Raw genomic sequence first — 24170 nt, forward strand, 5'->3', positions numbered from 1 at the left:
CCATTAATAGGTCTCTCCAGAGATGCTCAATTGGGTTTAAGTCAGGGCTCTGGCTGGGCCATTCAAGAACAGTCACAGAGTTGCTGTGAAGACACTCCTTCATTATTTTAGTTGTGTGCTTAGTGTTACGAACCAGTCTAGGGGTATGGCCAATAACAAAAGAAAAGACAAAAACCTACTAAGACAAAAAACGGATTTTCTTAAAAAAAGTATTTTATTAACAATAAAAAAAAGTTTGTTTTTTTCTGTTTTCCCATTTTGTTTGTCGTTGTACATTGTAATTCGTTTCATATGTATTTCTTCATATGAAACGAATTACAACGTACAACGACAAACAAAATGGGAAAACAGAAAAAAACAAACACGGAAAAGCAGGCTGTTATATTAAACATCCATCTTCTCCTTTTTTTGTCCATCTCTGTCCCCCTCCTTTAGAAAGGCACCTGCCTTGGAAAATTATGTACATCATTTTGTCAAAAGTTTTTTTTTATTATACTGTCATTCACTGAAATTTAGTCAAATCTGATGCCTTTATTTGCTTGTTTGATTTCAGCATATTGTTCTTTTTACAGGAAGAGATATTTGAATGAACATTTTCATTACCTTCTGCCTATTTACATGTCACCATTTTCATGAAGGAATTAAAACAATTATTACATTTATTAAATAAATTACTTAGGTCATTTTTATTACACCATACCTCAAAAATGAACATTTACTCCATACAACTTCATGTCTGACTGCAAATTTTAATGTTTTACACTCATAATTCAAATGGCTGCAGCCTGTCATTATGAATTTCCATTTCCATTTACAGCATTTATCAGACGCCCTTATCCAGAGCAACTTACAATCAGTAGTTACAGGGACAGTCTCCCTGGAGTAACTTAGGGTTAAGTGTCTTGCTCAATGGTTACAGCAAGCGCAGCACCGAAAAAGGAAACCGAAGCGCCTTTTATTATGGCTGTCCACAGCAGGGACAGGGTGGCTCAATTTGCAATCACCAAGCATCCTGCAAACACAACACAAACACAGAACACAAACCAGGACGTAACATTAGGGTCATTGTCTTGTTGTAAGGAAAACTTTCACCCCAGTCTGAGGTACTGAGCATGGAGAAAGTTTTTGTCCAGGACATCCACTGTACTTGGCCGCATTCATCTTTTCCTTGAATGCAACCAGTCATCCTGTCCCTGCACCTTCAAAACACCCCCACAGCATGATGCTGCCACCACCACGCTTCACTGTTTTTTTTTGCACGCATACAGCTTAGAATTAGGAGAGGCTTCCATTGAACCACTCTGCCATAAAACCAGAATGGTAGAGTGCTGCAGTGATGGTTGACTTTCTACAACTTTCTCCCATCTCCTGACTGCATCTGTGGAGCTGAGCCACAGTGATCTTTGGGTTCTTCTTTCCCTCTCTCACCAAGGCTCTTCTCCCCCGATAGCTCAGTTTGGCTGGACAGCCAGCTCTAGAAAGAGTTCTGGTTGTCCCAAATGTCTTCTATTTAAGGATTATGGAGGCCACTGTGCTCTTAGGAACTTTAAGTGCAGCGGATATTTTTTTGTAAGCTTGGCCAGATCTGTCTCTGAGCTCTTCAGACAGTTTCTTTGACCTCATGATTCTCATTTGCTCTGACATGCATTGTGAGCTGTAAGGTCTTATATAGACGGGTGTGTGGCTTTACTAATCAAGTCCAATCTGTATAACCAAACACAGCTAGACTCAAATGAAGGTGTACAACCATCTCAAGGATGATCAGAAGACAAGGACATATTTAAGTTAAATATATGAGTGTTACAGCAAAGGGTCTGTATACTTAGGACCATGTAATATTTCAGTTTTTCTTTGTTAATAAATCTGCAAAAATGTCAACAATTATGTATTTCTCTGTCAATATGGGGTGCTGTGTGAACATTAATGAGAAGAAAATGAACTTAAATGCTTTTATCAAATGGGGACAATATAACAAAGATTAAAAAATGTAAGGGGGTTTGAATACTTTCCCTACCCACTGTATAAACAATACAAAACAACAATTGAGGGATTCAGCCCAGAGAGAGGGGTGCATTGGTACTACACAAAGTGTTTTGACTCCCCATACCTTGACCTGTCATAGGTGGAGCTGGTAAGATCACTGTGCCGGGATCTGTCATCATATATGTAGTCATCAGTATGGCGTGTCCAGTCAGTAGCACATTTACACACTTTTCACATCGGCCTTCCTCTATACATATGAGTTCTAATCCAGAAAATACCGTGCAACTCACTGCAACAAACAGACAAAAAAATTTTAAAAAGAAATGAAAACACTTCAACTACACATTTAACTACAAGTACCATGAATCACCTGGCCAACTGACCAGGTGTATCTGCAAATTCCGTCATTCACCTGCACACACTCTCAAATCAGCTTAAAACGTTGTGTCTTCCACATTTTTCGGGTGCACCAGGAAACACAGTTTTACTGCATGTATACTATACGCACAATAAAACTCACATGGTTACATATATTATGTTTAATTACAAAAAATATATTCATATTCATTAATAATATTAACAATGTTGATATTTGTTTTAATTGCAAAAATAAATATTATATAAAATGAGTTTAAATTCTACATAGAAAAGACGTTCAGCTTATTTAAGGTCCTAATTATTCACCCTTATCCAGAGCTCCTGGGGATGTAAATACAGTAGATTCAGAAGATGTAAAAAAACACGTCATCTGGCATCACAGTCTGCACCTTCAGAGGACCAACAGTGGATGTGCCTGAAAAATGACCTGAAAAGACGTCGCTTCAGCTATGTGCAGTAGGAATGACCTAATTTGGACTAGAATTAGCCCTTATTTGGAGGTCCTATGGACAACAATGCTACATATATGGAAGACGTCCCCACTGTCTTTGCGCAGTGGGATATTCATCAATAATGTCAATTTTCTGCACCCGTGTTAGACGTCCCCATGACATCCAAAAGAGTTACCATGTCTGGGTTTGACTACATATTGCTGTCCAAGTGGGGTTATACTTAGTCAAAATAGTTCACACAGTTTGCACGTTGTGTAAAAGAATTGGTCTTGAACCAATGGATGCAATATAGACATGATCTGCTCATCTATGGAAAAAATCTCTAAATGGAAAAGTTTTAACTTGATGTTGTTCAGGATTTATGCTAATTTAACTGAAAAGTTTGACATTATAGGTTGCCCTAACTCTGTTAACAAGTTCCTTGTAGTGTTGGTGGGTCCATCCACCCATTGCCTGGTCAAGTGCAGCCCCACCATGTCTGAAAGCACAAGGGAAGAAAATAAGAAGTGCAATGACTGTCCTTGTCATGCAAATTTTCCTGCTGCTGTGTGTTCAAAGGATCAAATCCCATTTACTACTATTGTGTCCCAGTGCAAGACACTTAAGCCTGAGTGTCTCCAGGGGGGCTGTCCCTGCTCTGGAAAATTCTGTAAATGTAAATGTTGGTATGTATGTATGGTATGGTATGTGAGTGTATATGTGTGTGTGTCTGTGTGTGTGGGAGACTGTGTCTTTCCCCATGTTAACTGTTTTGGTCAAATAGTAACACAGATATCCTAGAGAGCACAGACGTGCCTTGAGGCAACACTGAACACATGAAGGGCAAACCTCTGGCTCCCAACGTTGCTCCATTTGTTAGCCAAGCATTATGCAAATAGTGAGATATTTGCTTTGGGTTTTTTTTTTTACATGGCGCTTTGCTATTCTGCTGCCAAGCATCAGTTACGGTCGCAGAAGCCACAGCTCTTCGTGTGAGTTACTCATCCGGATGTCTAAAAAAGCTGTGCGTCATGATCCCAAATACTATGCAAATGAAGTAAATAGCACATTAAGATATAGTCCACAGTCCTGATGTATCAGAAGTTTAGGGTCAGCTGTGGGTGTGGTTTGTTGGGCTTTAAACTGGTCTGTCCAGACACATTCATAAAGACAGATGATACCCCCTGTTCTTGTGTAACTTAAAACTGCCATGACTGGACAAGACATTGTTATGAACAATCCCAATCACAAGCCTGGCTGTCTGGGGGTCGATAAATGATTCATTAATACCATGAATGAATTCATATGTCTTGTTTCTTTTCTACCACTCACACATTTTGGGATAAATATATGTGAATATTTTAATATAAAAATACAATATATAATAATTTAAATAAAAATCTTCCTGGTAAGCAAGACCTCAAGATGGAACTGCTTATTATTATTATAGCATTATTATTCTAGTTCCTCATATGCCTCTTGACAAGCTTTTGCTCTTCAAGTTTACATGCTTTGCCTTTTATCACACGTTGATTTAGGGCGGTTGACGCTGGCACCTTTATGATGCCATCAGAAGAGTGTTATATTACCAACTAAATGGCCCTGGGTTGTGTTTGGTTGCTATAGTGTTGCAGCCATTAAAACATGTGTGTCTCAGGCCTGTTTTATATCTGCAGCCCGCAATATAATACCGCGTCTGTTTGATTTAAATGCATCCATAATGTGTATTATCAGCACTGTGAACAGAACTGTGTACACAGTTGGATCCAGTGCTGATGGCTGGGTGTCCCTGATGTCAAATCAGTGTCGTGAGAGAAGTGATGGCGAGAGGCTTGCACAAACAATGGCTCAAATAAGGGTTTGCAACTGGCCCGCCGCTACAGTTGGACATATAAGGACTTTCTGTGTGGTGGCTGCTTGCCGGGGGTAATTCTTATGGTGTCACGGCGTAAGTGAATTTCAGATGGAAGGTGTGACGTGACTAAATGACAGGTGAAGGTGAGTTCTGCAGAGCGTGCAAAGCACTTTCTGGTTAATGTGGAACTGATTGCTTCGGGTTTTTAATGACCACCCACACTTTCTTTGGCACAACATCTGGAAGGCTGTCTCCAATATGACTGTGTGTACCTCTCTGCCATAAACCACCCACACACACGCGTTTGTTCTAATATCTTTGGCTTAGAATAATAAATATGTAAAATATGGATTATACTTGTGCAAGAGCATCTATATGACAAGACCTCGGCATCAGAAACCAAGGACAAACCTTATAAAAAATTTTGTTAGGATTTTGGCTGGTGGAGACCAACAAATGCCATCAATTAAAATTTAAGCTCTCTTGTGTATAGTGAGGACATTTCTATTTTTGTCTCTATTTCCCTTCCCTGCATGAGTACTTGTACAAAATGGTGGAAGTATTCTATAATTCTGAAGTATCTGTATTCTAAATACTGCTGTGAGTGATCACATAAACTTTGTCCTATCTTCTGAATATCTGCTAGGTCAATACCCTGCAAATAAATGTTATTACAGTTGATAAATGCTCCTTTTCCCAATGTCTGTAGGTAAAATTGCCATGACGCGACATAAAAGCACTTGCGGCCTGCGACAGTAGCCGTGCGTCCGGAGCCTGTCGCTGCCGCTGCCCAGCGCCGCCTCTAGGGGGCGACCTGCGTCGCCGGGAGAGCGCTCGCCTGCCGTCTGACCGTGTGCGGCGTTTCTGGAGGGGGGAGAGGCAGGGCGAGAACGACGGGAGAGCCGTGTCACACATTCGTGGCCCTCCGTCCCCTTGTCCTCGATGCGCGAAGGTACACGGCGCCCCGAGACGGGAGTGGGACACGACGGGCGTCCGCGGCCCTCGCAGCGCGGCCGGTGCGCGTCCGCCGCGCGTCTCTGTTCGTGAAAAGGAGGACGGAGATGCGAACGGTGAGTCAGTCCTTTCCCGGGGCGATCCGCGCGTTTCGCGTTCGTTTCGCGTGGCGCAGTGGCGGAGCTGGTCCACGGCGCGCTGCTGCTGGCGGACGATCAGATGTCACGTCACGGCGCATTACAAGTATGCGCCTGTTGAGGGTCCGCAGGGTCGCATTCAGCCTTCTCGGGTTTAAAGCGTGTGGGGCGTCGCGACGTCGGGGCGTTTTTTTTTTTGCAGCCCCACCACTTTCTGGGGCTATTAAATAAACGTGCTTTTAATCCACGCATCGGGAAAGCAAAGGTCGACGGGACTTGAAATAAACAGCGAGGTAGAGCCCGTCGTGGGTCGCGATCGATCTGTCATTTTTTTTGCACCCATGCACGCAAACGTGCACGCGCGCGCACACACACACACACACACACACACACACACACTAGACGAGTGATGCGTTGGAATGCGACGGAGGTACGACGCTCTCCGAAAGAAACAAGTAAACGGTAATGAATAAATGAAGAGTAACGGTGCGCGTGTAAGTGGGGTGTCGCCGCGCGGTCCACGCAGCACGCAGCTCTTATGTAACCCGCGAGTGGAACCTTCTCACGGCCTGCGCGCCGAATGGCAGGCAGATCGGCCGCGACCTGCTCGGAAGAAGACGCTCCGCATTACGTAACTCCGGCGTGTGTCGCCGACCGTCCCGGAGGAGCGCCGAGCGCTTGAAGGTTACGGACGCCGCCGCCGAACCCGACCTTGCGGTTCCGTCCCAGAACGCGGCGGCCTGGCGCTGCATCTCACAGTCGGTGCCCGGCGTGGAGAACCTGGCTGGATGAACGGGAGGTCGGATGATGGGTCGCCTTCGATCGACGTGCTAGCACGTTGTGGCGTGCAAAAGTCTGTGCACCCTGGCGCCATAAAGTTAAATATGACACATTTCCTTAACATCCTCATTAAAACAGCATTTTTCACATTTTAACGTAAATGCCCGTTTCATTATCAGTGCTGCTGGGCTTAAGGTTCTGTGGCAGAACCTTAAGCTTGTGCTTCTAGATTTGAGGTGTCTTGCTGTGCAACAATATGGCCTGAAATGAACAGGCATTGATACCGAAATGCAACAGAATTATTTGAGGTGTCTACCTGGTGGTTCTTCTGCTGATTCTACCATTAAAATGGAGGTTCGTTTAGGTGTTGCTGGACAGTAGAAGTGATCCAGTCGGCACTTTCTAGCAATCCACAGACCAGTCATTTCCCAATAACATTACACATTGTTTCTCCAGCTTTGTGAGCTGCAGAAGCCCCCCCAGAATATCAGCATGTTGCTTAAAGGACTCCATGGCTGATGATTCTATGGACAGAGAATTTATGCATCTACCTGAGACCTCAAATGTATTTGGGTGCCCAAACTGTTGCATGATGTTCCTTAATACTTTTTCACATTACAATTAAGCACATTTTTGTATAAAATGCTGAAATGTCATCTTTAAAGTGGTGCCTTCTACCCAGTTAACCATTCACGGTGACAGGCATGGTAAGGAAACTTCAAACAAACGTTTGCATGCATTGCAAACCATGTACATTTGCTGCATGTGTGCAACTTTGCCAAACATCCAAAGAGGTTGCCCCGCGTTAGTCACACACACTTAATAAACCATGTTAATGATGTTGGAATTCGTGTCAGTTATGCTTCAGGGCATTTCGAGACTATATTTGGCCTTCCCTGTCTTTCTTTGCAATTTCTAGTGACAGTCTGTCTGAGAGCTTGTAAAAAAAAATCGCTTTGGATGCTATGGACGTTCTTTCGGGATGTTGAATTAAAAACAAGACAGGATCAGGAAAGAAAAGCGTCTCGGGATTTTCCCCTATGAAACGAGAGACATACGCACCATGCATTCCGGATGGATTCTTCATTGAACGACGGAAAAAAAAAAAAAAAGCACCAGAGACATTGCTGTGTTGGGCCGCTAACCTGTGCCATGCTTATTGTCTTATTGCGGCCTAAGGCGCCGGGTATTAAAGGACACGTGTCGAATGTCCCTGCAGAACACCCACGTGACGATTTCGGTTCTAGTAGAATTCGGGCAGTAAAGTTGAAAGAGCCTGCAGGCTGTAAAAACAGCTCAGCCCTGCCAGCGATCAAACAAAGAGGATCCTGTAGCCAGTCTAACTTGATTTGTCACAAGGTTGGCTGGATTTCTAAGGTTAGAGGAAGCGCTATGAACGAAAAAAAAAGGTAGCACCAAAATCTGCAACTTCTGGTGTCCCGTTATTCCTTAATGTCTTTCCTTTAGTTCCCAATTTTCAAACCAAATATATGGAATAATAATGCAGCTTACCTGACCAAACATACCTTGATTGTAACTGTATTAGCGTCCTAACAACAGAGGCACTTTTTTTTTCTTCTGCTGCCTGCAGACCCCGTTTCCACTGTTCCGAAGCTGCGTCCAGGTGGACCTGACCCTGAGACATCAAAACCAACCGTAACCTCTCCTGCTTCCTGCTTTTGCTCACCCACGAGGATAAATGTTTGGACCAGCTAGAGACAGCAGGGCTGGGACGAGCACCAGAACCCACACAGGTTGGCCTGCTTCAGACATGCAGAACTTCACACTCTTCACAAATACACGCTGTACTGGTGCGACTGGTGCCAAACTCCACAATTACACCCAATAGGTGGAGCGGAAGTGAATTATAGCCACTACCTCAAATGAGCAGGAAACCCGTCTCTCGTTCCCCTGCAGAATGTCCTGGTTCAACGGCTTCCTAGTTGCCAGAGTGGACGACCGCAAGACCGCGTGGGGCGAGCGCAATGGCAAGAAGTCCAAGCGCAAGGGCGGCTCGTCTCTCTGCAACCCGCGCTACATGAGCTGCTTGCGGGACGCAGAGGCCATGGAGCCCCCTGCCCAGGCCCCACACCTCCAGCAGCACAACCGCGGCGGAGGAGGCGCAGGGGCGGGGGGCAACTTCGGCGTGCGCTGCGGCTGGCAAGAAGACCACTATGGGAAACGGGGGGGCGGGGCCATGGGAGAAGGGGTGGGCTTGAAGTCAGTGGACCTGGGCTTTGAGGACGGAGACGTCAAGGGCCGCAAAGGGGACAGGGAAGGCAGTGACGACGGCGCCGCCGCGGTCCCCGGGGGCCCGGTGACGGCAGCCGACTGCTGGCTCCGGGTGGTGCGGGTGTTCCAGTCCAAGAAGTTCCAGTCGCGGAAACTGGAGCGGCTCTACCAGCGCTACTTCTTCCGGCTGAACCAGAGCTCGCTCACCATGCTGATGGGGGTGCTGGTGATTGTGTGCGGCATCATGCTAACCTTCCACTGTGTCCACTCCACCCCGGACGTGACCTACGCCTCCGTCCTCTCCGTGGCCATGGCCCTGTTCCTGGCCCTCATGGTAGTGTGCAACCGCAACGGCTTCCACCAGGACTACATGTGGATGGTCAGCTACCTTGTGATTGGTGTGCTGGTGGTGGTGCAGGTGTTTGGGGTGATGATGATTGCCCCGCCCAGCGCCTCGGAGGGGATCTGGTGGTCCGTCTTCTTCATCTACATCATCTACACGCTGCTGCCGGTCCGCATGCGGGCGGCCGTGCTCAGTGGAGGGGTGCTCTCCACCATACACCTCCTCACCACATGGAGGATCAACATGGAGGACGACTTCCTCTGGAAACAGGTGAGGCTTCCTTCACTTCGCTTCTCCTTCCTGGCACCACAATAACATGGATTCTTTTATTGTGCATCATTGCTATGCTCTGTAGCAGTTGTGCTCTCAAAAATGGTTTCACTGGTGACCAATATGTTTGAATATGTTTTGCTGGTCTCAGTAATGTACTGGTCAAGATGGCTGACGTGTTGGTGTCCCACCATGTACACCAGCGGTGGTGCAATGTTACAGGTATCCCATGGCGTCTACTTGAGAGTATTTTTCTTCATGATTAGCCTCCTTTTCTCCATGAACCCCCAAAACTACTTCAACCGGACACATGTATGGACTTGTACTGCTACATGTTACCTTTTCCAGTCACTCGGCTGTGCAGGGCGGACCGACCCATTCGGTATTTTACTGAGCAGCGTTGCCTATTCTGCTGGGTAGCCAGGTTAAATTATTTTGTAATTTGGACTGGCCTGGCTCTAGACAGTGCGAAATGCAAAATAATACAAAATGGACATACACATACACATAATTGCTTTTTCGTGAAATGTTGCTGTTATGATGCCACGTCATATCTTGGTCTGTCTGTTTGGATCTGATGTGTCTATTCTCTCAAGGAGCAAAAATAATGCTGATTTTCTGGACTGGCCTGTTGGGTAAAATCTAGCAATAACCGGACAGGTTTTTTCAGTATTTTTAAAATGTGGTAGAACTTGTCAGTCATGCAGTGGTCAGTCATGTAAAAGTCTTTTTATAAGGTCTTCATAAGGTCTTCATAAGGTCTCATGCAGTGAGCTTTTCAATGCTTGTTAACGATGCAAAACCAGACACAAGGTCACGTGGAATTCGAGTTCCCCCCATGAGTTTGGGTGTGTCGCATTTAGCTCCATCATGACAACCTAACTTTGTTCATTGATGCATCTCCACGACCGTTTAATTGCTGTCACGCCTGCCTGGTTGCTGTAACGGGAGCGTAAGGCAGCTCGCTGCCATCTGCGGCGGCGGCGCGTTGTTGTGTGTCACGTCAAGGACCCTGGGGGCCGGCTGAAGGTCAAGGAGCGGAGCGCCGGGGGGCCAGGACAGGGCCGCCCCTGCGCTCTGTGAGAATATCATGATAATGTAAAGCTGTATCGCCCCAGCCCCAGTGCTCCCACACAATGGGAGGCTTTGTGCTTTTCTCCTGCGAGTATGTGGGGGGGGGGGAAGCCATGCTGACCCCAAGGCTCGTTGTACTACCCTAACTGTTGTGTAACTGTTTACTACCATGGCAAGGTTGTGCATGGGAGGGAAAAAGAGAGAGAGAGAGATAGCAATTGGAAACAGTTTCATGAAACAATGGACACAAGGAGGGATGTTTGGCCTAATTAACGCTGGAACATTAGCATGGTGCACATTCCCCCCCAATAATTAAAGCAGAAAGGGCTTGTCCTCCTCATGGCGCATGTTTATCTCCGGATACCGTCTTGGCTGTGGGCCCCAGTGGAGTAATGAAGTGATTTATTTCTGTAGTGTTCCAGCGTGCACGTTCTGCTCCCTCGACGTCCCAACGAACCGTATAGTTGCGCAGCCCACAAGTAAGAAGACAGAAGGGCAATTTAAAAAGTAAAGTGCTGTTGGTGGTCAGTTTAAAGTTTGGCATGGTCTCTCCAGCATCTGCTTACAGCTGGTATACGCCAGTGACTGGACGTGTCTCTTCGTTTTCCTTGTTTCACATGCATGGGCGTTTGCCAGGCCGAGTTTATTTGGCCTACTTCTCTCGTGTGTCCGCTGGAGGGAGGGACGGGTCAAGAGATCAGGTGAACGGGGACGGGATACCCCACATCACATGGCATCACTGCTTGAACTGCTTAAATAACATGCATTGTGTGTGTTGCTCGGCTGTTTAACAGAAATGTGTGGAACAAGGGTTTGTTGCTAGGGGCAATGGTGGCCTAGCTCGCAAGGAAACGGACTCATGATCAGAAGGTTGCCGGGTCAAATCCCGGTCTGCCAAGGTGCCACTGAGGTGCCACTGAACAAAGCACCGTCCCCACACACTGCTCCCCGGGCGCCTGTCATGGCTGCCCACTGCTCACTAAGGGTGATGGTTAAAAGCAGAGGACACATTTCGTTGTGTCACCATGTGCTGTGCTGCAGTGTTTCACAATGACAATCACTTTCACTTTCTATTTTGATTTACCTTTTTTGTGCATTTCCACAACAGTTTTGCTCAATGTGATAACTTCATTAATAATTATTTGCAGATATTTAACAGTTTTTCTTGATTTATTAATTTTGCCTCATATTCAAGCTCCATAATGTATCGGTGCAAAGTCATTTCAGCCTAACATGGGTGAATGAATCCAGAAATCAGGAAGGAGATGGACCTAAATCGGGAGTAAAAATGATGACAGGCATTACCAATGTGACAGTGTTTAATGAGAAGATTTTTCTATCATCTGCTCAGGATTAATACACAGTATTTAAAAACATGATATGATAGTTTTTTTAAATAATTTGTCTTTACTCTCACTGTTGAAAGAATATTAGAGGACGGAATTACAATTGGGATTCTGTAACACTTCCTGTTACAGCGATAGCCACGATATCAGAGCAAAAATAGGAATTTTGTAGTACGTGAGCACTTAAACCTAAGTTGCTCAGGGGGACTGTCCCTGTAACTACTGATTATAAGTTGCTTTGGGAAAGGGCGTCTCATAAATGTACATAAATGTGAATGTAAAAATAAAAAAAAAAATCTAAAAAGTCAAATTCTGTTATGTACAGTACAAACGTTTGGACACACCGTCTCATTCTCATTTATTTTCATGACCATTTACGTTGGTAGATTCTCACTGAAGGCATCAAAACTATGAATGAACACATGTGGAGTTATGTATTTAAAAAAAGGTGAAATAACTGAAAACATCTTTTATATTCTAGTTTCTTTGCTCTGATAACTGCTTTGCACACTCTTGGCATTCTCTCGATGAGCTTCAAGAGGTCGTCACCTGAAATGCTTCTCCAACAGTCTTGAAGGAGTTCCCAGAGGTGTTTAGCACTTGTTGGTCCAGCTCACCCCAAACCATCTGGATTGGGTTCAGGTCCGGTGACTGTGGAGGCCAGGTCTCCACTTTTTGTTAAGTACATAACTCCACATGTGTTCATTCATAGTTTTGATGCCTTCCGTGACAATCTACCAACGTAAATGGTCATGAAAATAAATAAAACACATTGAATGAGAAGGTGTCCAGTACCGCCCCTGGTTTTTCTGCTTTAAAGAATGGTTGGACAAGGCAAATTTACATGCCCCACCCCTAATTAACACAGTATGTACTACATAGTATGATAGCCACTATGTCAAATCCAATAAACATTTTGTTTTTATTGGTAATTTTTGATGTATTAAAATGAATGTGCATTTTAAGAGGTGTAATATTAATTCAGTCTTTCTTTAATATAGTGGAATAAAGGATTATGGAGGCATGATGTTATGGTTCTTGTATGCCAAGCAATGTTTAGCATGTTAAACATCAGACAGCTCTATCTAGTTATTCTTCCTTATATGACATGAAATTTCTATCAATCCACTGATCTATCTATTAGCATCAGATTATAAATGCACATGTCCGTGATCATTGGGGATGTTTCAGGAATGTGATGTGCTGATATTTGCAAGTGTGATGGTGAGAACCACGGTTTTATAGTGCCCAGAAAACACAACCCACTTTACAAGCTAGATTTTTATTTAGTGGTCTCTTTGCTGAAGGATCCTGTTCTGCTGGTCTTGATTCATGCTGTATTCCCAGAATGTCCTGAGTGCTGTACAGCGGCTGTTTGTCACCTTCAGTAGACGTGCGATCAAGGGCTTCCCCTTTTCACTGTAACTAATTAAACCGGCTGCACTTGTCCATTTGTCTCCTTCCTGCACCCTACAGGACTCAAGGCCATCCAGGGCCTATATGCTAAAGAGCGTGAGGGAAAAAACCCGGGTGGCGGGGACTATCATGGGATTCTTCATTCTACACCCTAGATCAGGGCTATTTTTAGAGCAATTCTTCCACTCTTCAACCTATTTACAATATCTCCCTCCCACCCTCTCTCTCACACACACACTAAGCTCACACATTCACCCTTACACACTGCGCCGTCTCTCTTTCATTCCCCTGGTGATGAGTTTCATGTGCAGCCCATAATGGAAACCTCCCTGCTGTCACTGGTATCATGGAGATTTTCTCCTGGCCTGACGCTGGTCCAGCAGCCTCCTCCAGGCAGGATGCTTGATTAATCCCGTAAGTGTGTGTGTGTGTGTGTGTGTGTGTGTGTGTGTGTCAGTGCATGTTTGGCGGTGTACACACTTTTTTTTTTCCTGGTGTGGCAGTGGACGGATCAGTACTTTCCCCTTAAAAGGCCTCAGACGTTGGTGGAAAATGGAGGGCTCCCCTCGCATAGCGCCACTTATGTGGGCGATGTGAGCCCTGACAACCAAACAAACAAACCATTGTTTGTGGCACAATAAGACGCTTTTTGTGGTGTTACAGTGACAAAGCATGTTAAAAGGTTTTTTCCCCCCAAAACTCCTGCATAGATTGATTCCAAGGATTAACTGGTTTGCTTTCAATCGGCAAGAATCATTAATATTAAAGCAGTTTGTAGGCAAAAATAATACAGCACATTGTAATATTCTCTTCTGTGTCCGATCAATGTATAATTTCTGTGAGTTACACAAAACTGTGAACTTTCTGATCTTCCTGTTGCTTTGCATTTTACTTAGGAACCTCTGGGATTTGATGTCATAACTGTCCGGTGTAGCTAGATACGCATAGATTGCCCGGGTTTTCTGGGTTTCCATTGCCCCGGCCATCGCCGTTATCCGGTGTCAGGAAGGGCGACTTCACACCCAAGGCAGATAACGTCCTCCAGAGCAGCAGCTTCATCCAGACTAAAACCCTCCACGCTGCCGTAGACCGAGGACTAATCAGCTGAGCCCTCTGTCAGAGAGCGAGGTCAGGAGGTCAAACGCAGGGTGTCGCTGACAGGAGCTGATACCTCAGCCGCATCTAATGCACTTTCCAGCCAGACCTGCTCAGGATTAACGTGTTATTATTTTACCTGGAGGAGCTGTATCTGGATGTGAGCTTTTACATCAAATCAACACTTTTTTTTAATTATGATCATCAGATAAGAGTGCATAAAACAATAAACTAATCTCGGTTCTTTAAGATACAATTATTAATCAGATGTTTGATGACACATGCAGCTCAGATAATCAGACGATACACGATATTGGGTTCGCAAGAGCGAGACGAGACAAGATTTTTAACACATTTTCAAGTGACAGATGACTGGGTCGGGACACATGACAATCCTGAGCGATTAAATAAAATCAAGATGATATTTGGCTATATTTATTTGCTCATATTCATTTTGCACACGTTGCTAGCTTTTCCTGCAGTATTTCCACTGTGACAGTAGCACAGCAGTGGCAATCCCTGTTTCTTGCTGGTGACAACAGGCAATTTTTAACGTGACTGGCTGGCTGTCAGGCACTTGTGAAAAGGTGAACATTTTCAACTGTGGAGGGGGCATCTTGTAAGCTGCTTTTTAACATTGCGAGATCTCATGGTGAGAAATCTTGTCACACCCCTGCTTATTAATATAAGCTGTGACAATGCTTCATACTTATAAAAAAAAAAAAAAGCCCCATGCCCAGTCTGGAGCGCCGTGCCAGTTTTTTTTACAGCATTTATCAGACACCTTTATCCAGGGCAACTTACACTCAGTAGTGACAGGGACAGTCCCCCAGGGGACACTGAGGGTTAAGTGTCTTGCTCAGGGACACAATGGTAGTAAGTGGGGATTTAACCTGAGACTTAATTGTCTTCTGGTTATTAGGCAAGTGTCTTATAGGGGCAGTGGTTGGCCTAGCGGGTAAGGAAACAGACCTGTATTGAAAAGGTTGCCGGTTCGAATCCCGAACCGCCAAGGTCCCCCCACACTGGTCCCCGGGTGCCTGTCCTTCACTTACCCACTAGGCTACTGCCACCCTGTTTTCTGGGTCCAGAACTATTATTCAACTTCCTCAAATTTCTCAATATGGAATAAAATGGCCACTCTCCACTTTCAAATTGGAAAATTGAGCCTAACATTTAGCCTAAACTCATCCTTAGGGTACAAACTGAACTTGTAAAAACTATTGACATGGGTCAGGACCTGGGTAATGACTGGCCGCCCTGTCACACTACACATCCAACGTGGGTGAAATGTTCCACCAATCAATGGTGTTTAATTCCATCAGAGGGGATTAAATCACTTTAAAGACATCTAAGCTTGGGGTGTGTGTGAAATGACTTTTTTTTTACACTTGTTCTTTTATACTTAAACCCCCAGTTGAAATTCTGGCCTAACTCTGGACTGTCATAGCTTCATTGTTCGTCCTCCATTTTAAAGCGGCTGTAGATTGAAGGGTTTCATGTCACCCTCTGCCTATACACAAGCAGGTTATGCAAGTACAAGGGATCTGGGCTGCTGTCACCTAGTCACCTCCAGGCGCGAATTCTCCCGCTCTCTTCTCTTTCATCACCTGGAATCAATTTACAGAGAGAGAGGAAAAAGTCATAAACAGGGAAGCCATTAAAAACGAAATGCCCACAGAATAGGATCCCTGTTTCCTGACCAACGCGTTGTCCTGGGAGGGCTCGGTGTTTTTGCATGTGGCCTTTTACAAAAGCTGATGAGCAGCATCCTTGGAGGACGACGGAAAAATAGAACAAAGCATGACTCTGTAATAACTTGAAAGTAGTTGAGAGACCAGATATTTCTGCATTTATTACAACAAGATATTACACCGCTGGCACCAAGAAAGTAGAACCAATGTTGGATCTTCGGTACCATGTTAGCCAAAGGTTATTTTATTCAGAAAATATGTCTGGAAAAAAAAAGTTGTCTCATGTAACATCCATGGTCTTATGGTGGCAAATTGGATTTTTATAATACGGTGGCAAATTGGATTTTTTGTAGCAGGTTTACTGTGAAAAGGAGGGGGGCGGGTCATCTTATATTTGATTATTGTAGAATTAGTTCTTTCCATCCAGACCTTTTTTGTGGGTGTGGAATTTATTTTGACATCCAGAAGGCGAAAATGGGAGGAGCCCTTAGACATGAGATCCTACATTGTGGTTGTTTTAACCCCCTCTTTATATATGTTGTTTTATCCTCATTCTTATCATGTTTTGTGGTTGCTATGGGAAACAATTTTTCTCAATACTCATTACTCACTGCTTTACTTACTGATTATTTAATCTGTCAAAAAGTTCTCGACCTCCTTGTGTACCAGGATTAAAACGTTCATCAAGAATCTGCAGGCAGGAGGAAGGTCTGTGAGACCTTGCACTTTCCAAGTTAAAATGTTTAAATATAGCCATTAACCTGACCTGAGTGTTGGCAATAAAAAAATTGAGGAAGTTAACTGTTACGGAAGAATACAATATAACACACAGCTTTTATGAGTATGACACATTATTTCCACCTACCTTTTTATGGATAAATTCTGTCATTTCTACATAAATATGACGTCATTGCACTTTCGTTATATGTCTTCAAAGTGTATAAAGAGAACCAGAATAAACTCAGCTTTATTTCAGAAAATAATGATACTTGATGTTTATACCGCTGTCAAAATGTTGGCATAATGACATAATTAAATGTTGAGGATTTCCATAATAATCAGCAATATTTCTAATTAAACACTCTTTTAATCATTTGGAGTAGTGCTTTTATTCATCAGCTCTCAAATATACTAGAAATTACAATGTTCAGCTTCTTATTAGCCCAGCCTTCTTTGCTCACACTACGAGCGGGAAATTAAATGTGCAGGTTTAAGATATAACTGGCAGGGGCAAACCTCCGTTTCATCCCATCAACACCCCTGAAATCATATATTTACATGCGAGACACTTTTAGAAATGGCCGATTGTATGGAAAAGGGAAAATCTTTGCATTTTTACTTGTCCTAATATTTAAGATGGGTAATCAGATAATATGGAACATCATTAAATTTTCGTGCAGTTAAGACTTTTGAAACATGGTTACCTCATGGTTACCTAAAATTTTTACTAGTTTCAATGAAATTCAAAGCAAAGTATTATCATAACCTAGACATTCAAAGTTCACTTTATATATATTATATTGAATAGTGCATTAGGCTTAATTAAAATATTCATACAATTCACCACATTTTAACTCTTAGTACTGGCCAACATTTAAGTTTAACAGCACTCGTGTAGCTTATAGACATGTGACATTGTTGTTGCATTTTAATTGCATTTATTGGTATTGCATAGACATTATTTTATTGAAGTGTTGCAGAATTTGTCACCCATTATATATTTTGTGCAATAGTTTTGTCTGAATGCTTATAGAGTTCACAGAATTGTATTGTGGAAGTTGGCTTTAACAAGTGAGACTAGTTTTCTGTTTCTCGTGCATCACATGGCAAGTTTTCAAACTGCCTGTGTGGCTTTTGTCATAACATTATATTGAAGTACCCAGTAGTAAAGCTACATACATGTCATACTTGTTCATAATTCTCACCACTAGTTATGGGTATAAAGTAACTTGAGTTATCAAACACCCGACCTGAGCCTGACAAAAATGAGTAAAGAAATTGAGTACAAACCCGACCCGGACCAAGATTTACAGCTCTAGTCTGTAAAGCATACAGGATGTTACAGAGGTTATGCCCCAGGCTGGGAACCACTGCTTTATTGCAAGATAAAAATGATCACATACTTATTGCAAGATGAAAATAAACTGTTATACTACTGGTGATTTTATGCTAGTAGTGAATTTGAAGACCACAAAGTCACAAGTTCAAACCCCACTTAATACCATTGTGTCCCAAAGCAAGACACTTAACCATGAGTGTCTCCAGGGGACTGTCCCTGTAACTACTGATTGTATGGGACTTGTACATGTAAAAGCATGTTAAGCAACAAAGGTCAAAATGTTGCTCTTAAAATAGCGAACTGCAGGCTAAAATTGCGTAACATGCGTATCCCTCTTATCTTTCTCCTTTTTCCCTATAAAGTAAAGGACCAGATTTTTTTTGTAGTTATATATATATATATCCATAATGTTACAGCATAGGCTCTGCTATATGAACATCTTGAAGACATGGGGATAAAAAACAATGAAGTATACTATTAACCTAAAAAATCCTATAGGAAAACATGTTATTGCTAACCAGAGTCAAACCATTTATCCCATATTATCAAGGTGTGCTCTCTGGTTTTGGACATGAGACATTAACCCCTGGTCTAAACTGGAGGGTTAAAGGAAAGTCAATACTTTGACTGCCTTGCATGAGACTCCTTCGAATGCCAGCAGCCAGCAAAAGCTGCACAATCTTTAAATGATGTGCATGCCTCATATTACTCAAGACAGTAGAGTGACTTCTTTTTCTTTTTAGAAAGAATTGAAGGACCACAGGGGCTGGTGTTTTTACCTTGAGGCCTAACAATGAGCCCTGAGCAGCCTGCATTTTTGGGTGCTGTGTGATCTTTGTCCCTCCCTGCCTTTAGGATACAAATTAATCAAGAGACTCTCTGGAGGGATCCGGATTTTTGGACCAATCCTCCAAAATGTTGTTCTTTTAGTTACCAGGGCGTCAGGTAATAGTCAGGGGAATACTGTCACAATACTCGAGATCTGATTGGCGACAGTAAGTGTGTAAGTGTGCTATATAGTAGGTTCACTCTGATGCACTCTGACCTATTGATTTTTACCCCTGTTTATCATTTCTACATGGACTGTTGACACTAGTGATTGGGTGTCAGAGCAATTGGGTGTCATGTTCTATCATGATCGTTTCAAATTGGCTTGGGTGGCACGCCAGGAGTCGTGCCTCTGGGGGATGGGTACTGTCAGGATCCGGTCTGGAAGGGGCTACTCCGGATTCGGAGACTGTAAGTGTGTAAGTGTGTTCACTCTGATGCACTCTGACCTATTGATTTCCCCCCCTGTTAATCATTACTATATGGACACTAGTGATTGGGTGTCAGCAGCAATTGGGTGTCATGTTCTATCATGATTGTTTCAAATCAACTGGCAGCAGCAGGAAAAATTTGACTGAAAATATTCTGAAAATCTATACTTTTATGATTCATTTAACATAGTCTGAAAGAACAGTCATTAGAAAAGAATGACAGTTAGCGATTATCTGTTTGTTAACACATTTATTTCTGTGGGAAGACTGGTATAGATATTGTAGATTTTGTACATTCTGGTATTTTATATTTGATAACAAGTAGAGGTGAGAACCACAGAGAATCCTGCAATTTGCTAAAATATTGAAATGTGTCATGATTCGGTCCGGAAGGGGTAACTCCGGGTCCGGAGTTTCGTGTTCATCCTGTGCTATTTTGTTTCCTGAAAGTTTTCACCTGTGTCTGCCTGTATAAAGCTGCCCTGTTCATGTCTTTTTGCCATCAGGTTGTTGTTTGATGATGTTTCCCCTGTCCTGTTCACCATGTTCACATCCTCTGTGTCGTGACATTGTGCGTATGCGTCCTCCTTCCTCGCCAAGTCCAGCCATTGTGACTAGATGTTATTCCGTTCAAAAAGTAGCATTTTATTACTGCATCATTTAATCACTGCAAGAGAGATGTACTCTATTCTTGTTTTATAAGTTCTTTATATTTCCTCTATAAATCCAGTTTAGCCATGACAGGCGCCTGGAGAGCAGTGTGTGCGGACGATACCTTGATCAAGGGGACCTCAGTGGCATCATGGTAGTTCGCGACATGATCCGACAACCTTCTGATTACGGGTCTGCTTCCTTACCCACTAGGCCACCACTGCCCCCGGTTTGCATCTTTCATTTCACAGGGTACAGAATTTTACAGAAGGGTGTCTGAGAGGTGCTGTTTGAAATTGAAGTTCACAGGTCCAGACGAAACCTATGTAGGCCTGTCTCTCTCTCTTTCTCTGCTCTACACAACACCGGATCCGGGGTTCAGCTCTGTTTCTTTTCCTCTGCCGTCGCTCTGCATGTGTTTGATGAGCTCAGAGTGTGTATGTGTTCTGCTCACATGAATGACTCATGATCACATTCGTCATGTGTTTTCCCTTCTCTCCATACTGCACAGAACCTGTTGTTGATTGTTGAGGATAAAACAATGGCGGTCTTGTGCTCAATTTGCCAGTGCGTGATAAACAGCGAGGGCTGAGGATTCCCCCCGGTTCGTGGCGTGTCTGTCTTTGTTGCTTGGGTCTGTCAGTGAGCAGTATGGTGGTTGCCATGGCAACAGCTACATGTGCCACTCTTGTTGGACTTGGAGCTCCAATAAAATGTTTGAGCCTCAGCAACCGGCATAGGGTTTGGAGTGAAATGAAGCAGTTTGTATATCATAAAAAATTACGATGAACGTATGAACAACAATATACATTCAAGAATACTAGAAAATCCTGTTTTCACAGCATTATGAACTTGTTGCAAAAGGAAAAATATTTGATCTTGTATTTGTTTGTCACTTCTCAGAAGTTTTGCAATTAATTAAATGCAGTTTTGTCACATCATGTAAAGGTGAATAAGTGAAACATGCCTCAACACTGAAGCTGCATTGCTTGTTGGGTTCAGGCACAATTGCGCTCGGGTCAGGTCAGTGATTACCTATCCAAGGTCTGGTCTATATTACCTTTATTGTTTTATTGATTGGTAAAAGTGTTTTGCAGGCTGTAAATTTGTTTTATTAACTGTAAAAACATTTTAAGAAATGTTAATTTGACTTCTCAGCCACTATTGTCAGGTGATGCGTTGTAATTATCACAAAAGATGTACAGAAATGGCTGCTGAGGAGGTGAAATGGAGGCAAGCATCTGGCGAGTATGTTTTAAACTTTGTAGCTCTAGACTAACTTTTTGCACTGGTTGTACTGGTGCAGTTAACTTTTTTCTCAGGTGCTCTAGCTCATGTAAATGATTAAATATCAATCTGATTGACATAATGTTTTTTATTTGAAGCAGACCCGTAATCAGAAGTTTGCCAGTTCGAATCCCGGACCGCCAAGGTGCCACTGAGGTGCCACTGAGCAAAGCACCGTCCCCACATGCTGCTCCCCGGGCGCCTGTCATGGCTGTCTACTGCTCACTCAGAGTGATGGGTTAAATGCAGAGGACAAATTTTACTGTGTGCACCGTGTGCTGTGCTGCGGTGTATCACAATGACAATCACTTCACTTTCCCAGCCTTGGGCAGTAAATGCGCAGCAAGGTAATGCATTTAGTGCTAAAATGGAAGCTGAGGTGATAAAACGGACCAATCAGAGGCAGTTCCCGCCCTTCACAATCTGTGATTGGTTTAAAATACGACACGGACCTGATACGTGTTTGTTTCCTGAACCACATTGAGGCCCCATCCACACAGAAATTTCTGTCCAATCAGGCCTTGCCATCTCGCGGCAGAGCAGATTCTGTTTTCGTGAAAGCGCTGCCATATTAGTGTCACATAATTCATTGGGGGACGCCTTGGGAAGGCGGAAGCAGGTGATTCCCACATTTAACCAGCACCGGCCGAAGATTTGGTGCTCAGTCATCGAGCTTACATCAACATCGACCGAGCTCAGCTAGATAAAGTAAAGCCCCTTTCAGATGGAATTGTGATTCCTCTCAAAAAACTGCCACAGGGCTCAACGCAAAAATAGGTTCGAACTTAGAACGTGATGCGTTCACAAGTGTGCTGTGACACCATAGAAAAGAAGTTTCAAATCAAAGCAAAGCAGCTTTATTTCCACGTCAGCTCCACTGCGCGTCCCTGACAGCCCGACCTGACCTTTAACCCCAACACGTCATACATACAACAATGGCGGATAACACGGTAACTGTTGATGCTGAACCTCATAAAGCAACTACCAAAAAATCCTCTCTAATGAAAAGACGAGGCTGGTTACAGCGCCACTTACAGGCGTGGAGGGGGGATTAAAACAGCATTTGGGCCGACCGCTACGTCTCAGTGTGGACGACAACATTTCAGACAACCCTCCGTGTGGAAACCAAAAATCCCGTTTTTCGTGTGGATTGGGCCTGAAGTTACAGAAAAGTTTTGCCCCGGTGAGACCTCTGATTTTTTTTTTTAAATCGCAGCATTTTTACAAGGTCGCACGCAAAGACAGCCGGGCTTTTAAAAAGCTTGTGTGGGCTCGGACCAGGTCAGGTCTTACGTTTTAGGCTTGATTTTACAGCCCTATAATCCAGCAGGCCTGGGCTGTTGGGGTGGTGAACTACACCCTGGTGTGGGAGGGCTCTGTGGAGGCGCTTGTGGACGTCACCGCTGTGCGCAGCTGCTGCAGGAGAGCAGGACAATGCAGACAGGAGCAGCTGGTCTGGCTTGAGGTTTGCGGTCTTGTGTGGTCTGCGGTTTTTCCTTTTGTTTCGTGATTGTGTGTGTGATGCGTGCACATTAAAACAGTAATGAAGTGAAGGTTAAAGAAGCCCAGAGAAGTCACGGATGAATCATGAAATGGTGAATCATTTAATTGAACATTTGTAAGGAACACACACAGCTCCAGACCACAGCACATGAATACATTTCTACAGCAGCCTTTCCGTGTGTGTTGCTTTGTTGAATTCCAACACCTACACACCTTACTCAACATTATGAGCTGCCGATCGGCTTAACTAAATCTCCCCAAATGAGGAAGGTTTGGGAACCACTGCTGTGGACTTAACCACCATCCGGTTAAAACTCTATTATTTGATTAATGCCTATAATCTTGTTTAGTTTGTTGTTCACCATTAATTTAAGAATATTTTTCATTTGGTAAATTTGACCAGTTGATATTTTTAGGTGACAGTATTATAAAATGTGATCAGTAGTTTATTGAACAACATGTTTATACCCACACATAACGATAAGGTCATTATTGATTAAATAGGAAATAGTTGCCATTCTCTCTTTAAAAAAACAGAATATCATTTTTTGCAGATTGCTTGTATATATATATTTGTTCATTTTGAGTAATATATTCACAGAGACTTCTCTGGATTTGCTTTGTTGTCTCTTTAACGTTTTTTTCACATTCAGAATTGGTGGTTGTTTATCATTGCTTATGTTCAATTGACTGCAATTCCAGTTCATTTCGGAAATATAGCAGTGGCCCATCACGCAGTTCGTAGTTAATATTCATAGAACAGCTATGGGACAGGTGAGGCGAGGAAGTGCCGCGTGCAGAAAATTCCATCTCTTCACTTCCGGGCAGGGATCTTGTGTCCATTTTGTATGTCGCCGCTATTTTTAGGTCATGACACTGGCCGAGAAGATAGGAGGGATGGGGAGCGAGCGGGACGTCTGCTGGTTGTGTTGCTTGCACGCCGGCTTATCTTTAGGACAGCAGGCGCAGGGGGCTGGGCAGTGTGGCGCGGTGGTGACAGGGGGACTTAACAGTGACACAGCATCTTTCTGTCATCCCAAGGAAATTTCATTGGGCCTTTAAAGACCTGTGTCATTTTGCACTAGAAAGTCTGTGGTTTAGACCCATTTTTCTTTGGTTCTCACACTATATTTTCATAATTCCCTTTGCCACGCAGCATATGTGACCCTTTAAACCTTTCAGTAAATAAAATATCTAGACCAGAGGTGAGTGAGTTTGTGTACTGTTCTCTTTAGAAGGCTGTAAGGAGGAAGTAATTATCATGAATATAGATTTATTTTATCCACCATTAGTCCAGAATGGTTGAATCGTTGCTCTCCACATCCTTAAGATCATTAAACAAGCTAATGTCTTTGTTTTAAATGCTTTCCATTCTTGCCTTTTATAGGGTTGGAGCAGCATGGTGTGTGTTTATTTGACCGTG

At 43.5% G+C, this 24170-nt stretch overlaps 1 protein-coding gene across 3 annotated transcripts in view; it reads left to right on the forward strand.

Moving 5' to 3' along the window:
* Window positions 1–5477: 5477 nt before the first annotated feature.
* Window positions 5478–24170, forward strand: part of adcy6a (adenylate cyclase 6a) — a 42541-nt gene continuing 23848 nt past the window's right edge. Inside the window, exons 1-3 of one of the 3 annotated variants that reach the window (XM_028992825.1) lie at window positions 5478–5717; window positions 8110–8272; window positions 8436–9363. In XM_028992825.1, the coding sequence (XP_028848658.1) occupies window positions 8437–9363 (927 nt within the window). In that variant the 5' untranslated portion in view covers window positions 5478–5717; window positions 8110–8272; window position 8436. Of the gene's footprint in view, window positions 5718–6113; window positions 6201–6375; window positions 6616–8109; window positions 8273–8435; window positions 9364–24170 lie in introns of those variants that run through there. The other 2 variants (XM_028992827.1, XM_028992826.1) reach the window with 2 other exon arrangements.

Source organism: Denticeps clupeoides, chromosome 10 (assembly GCF_900700375.1).
Source record: "Denticeps clupeoides chromosome 10, fDenClu1.1, whole genome shotgun sequence".
NCBI lineage: Eukaryota > Metazoa > Chordata > Actinopteri > Clupeiformes > Denticipitidae > Denticeps > Denticeps clupeoides.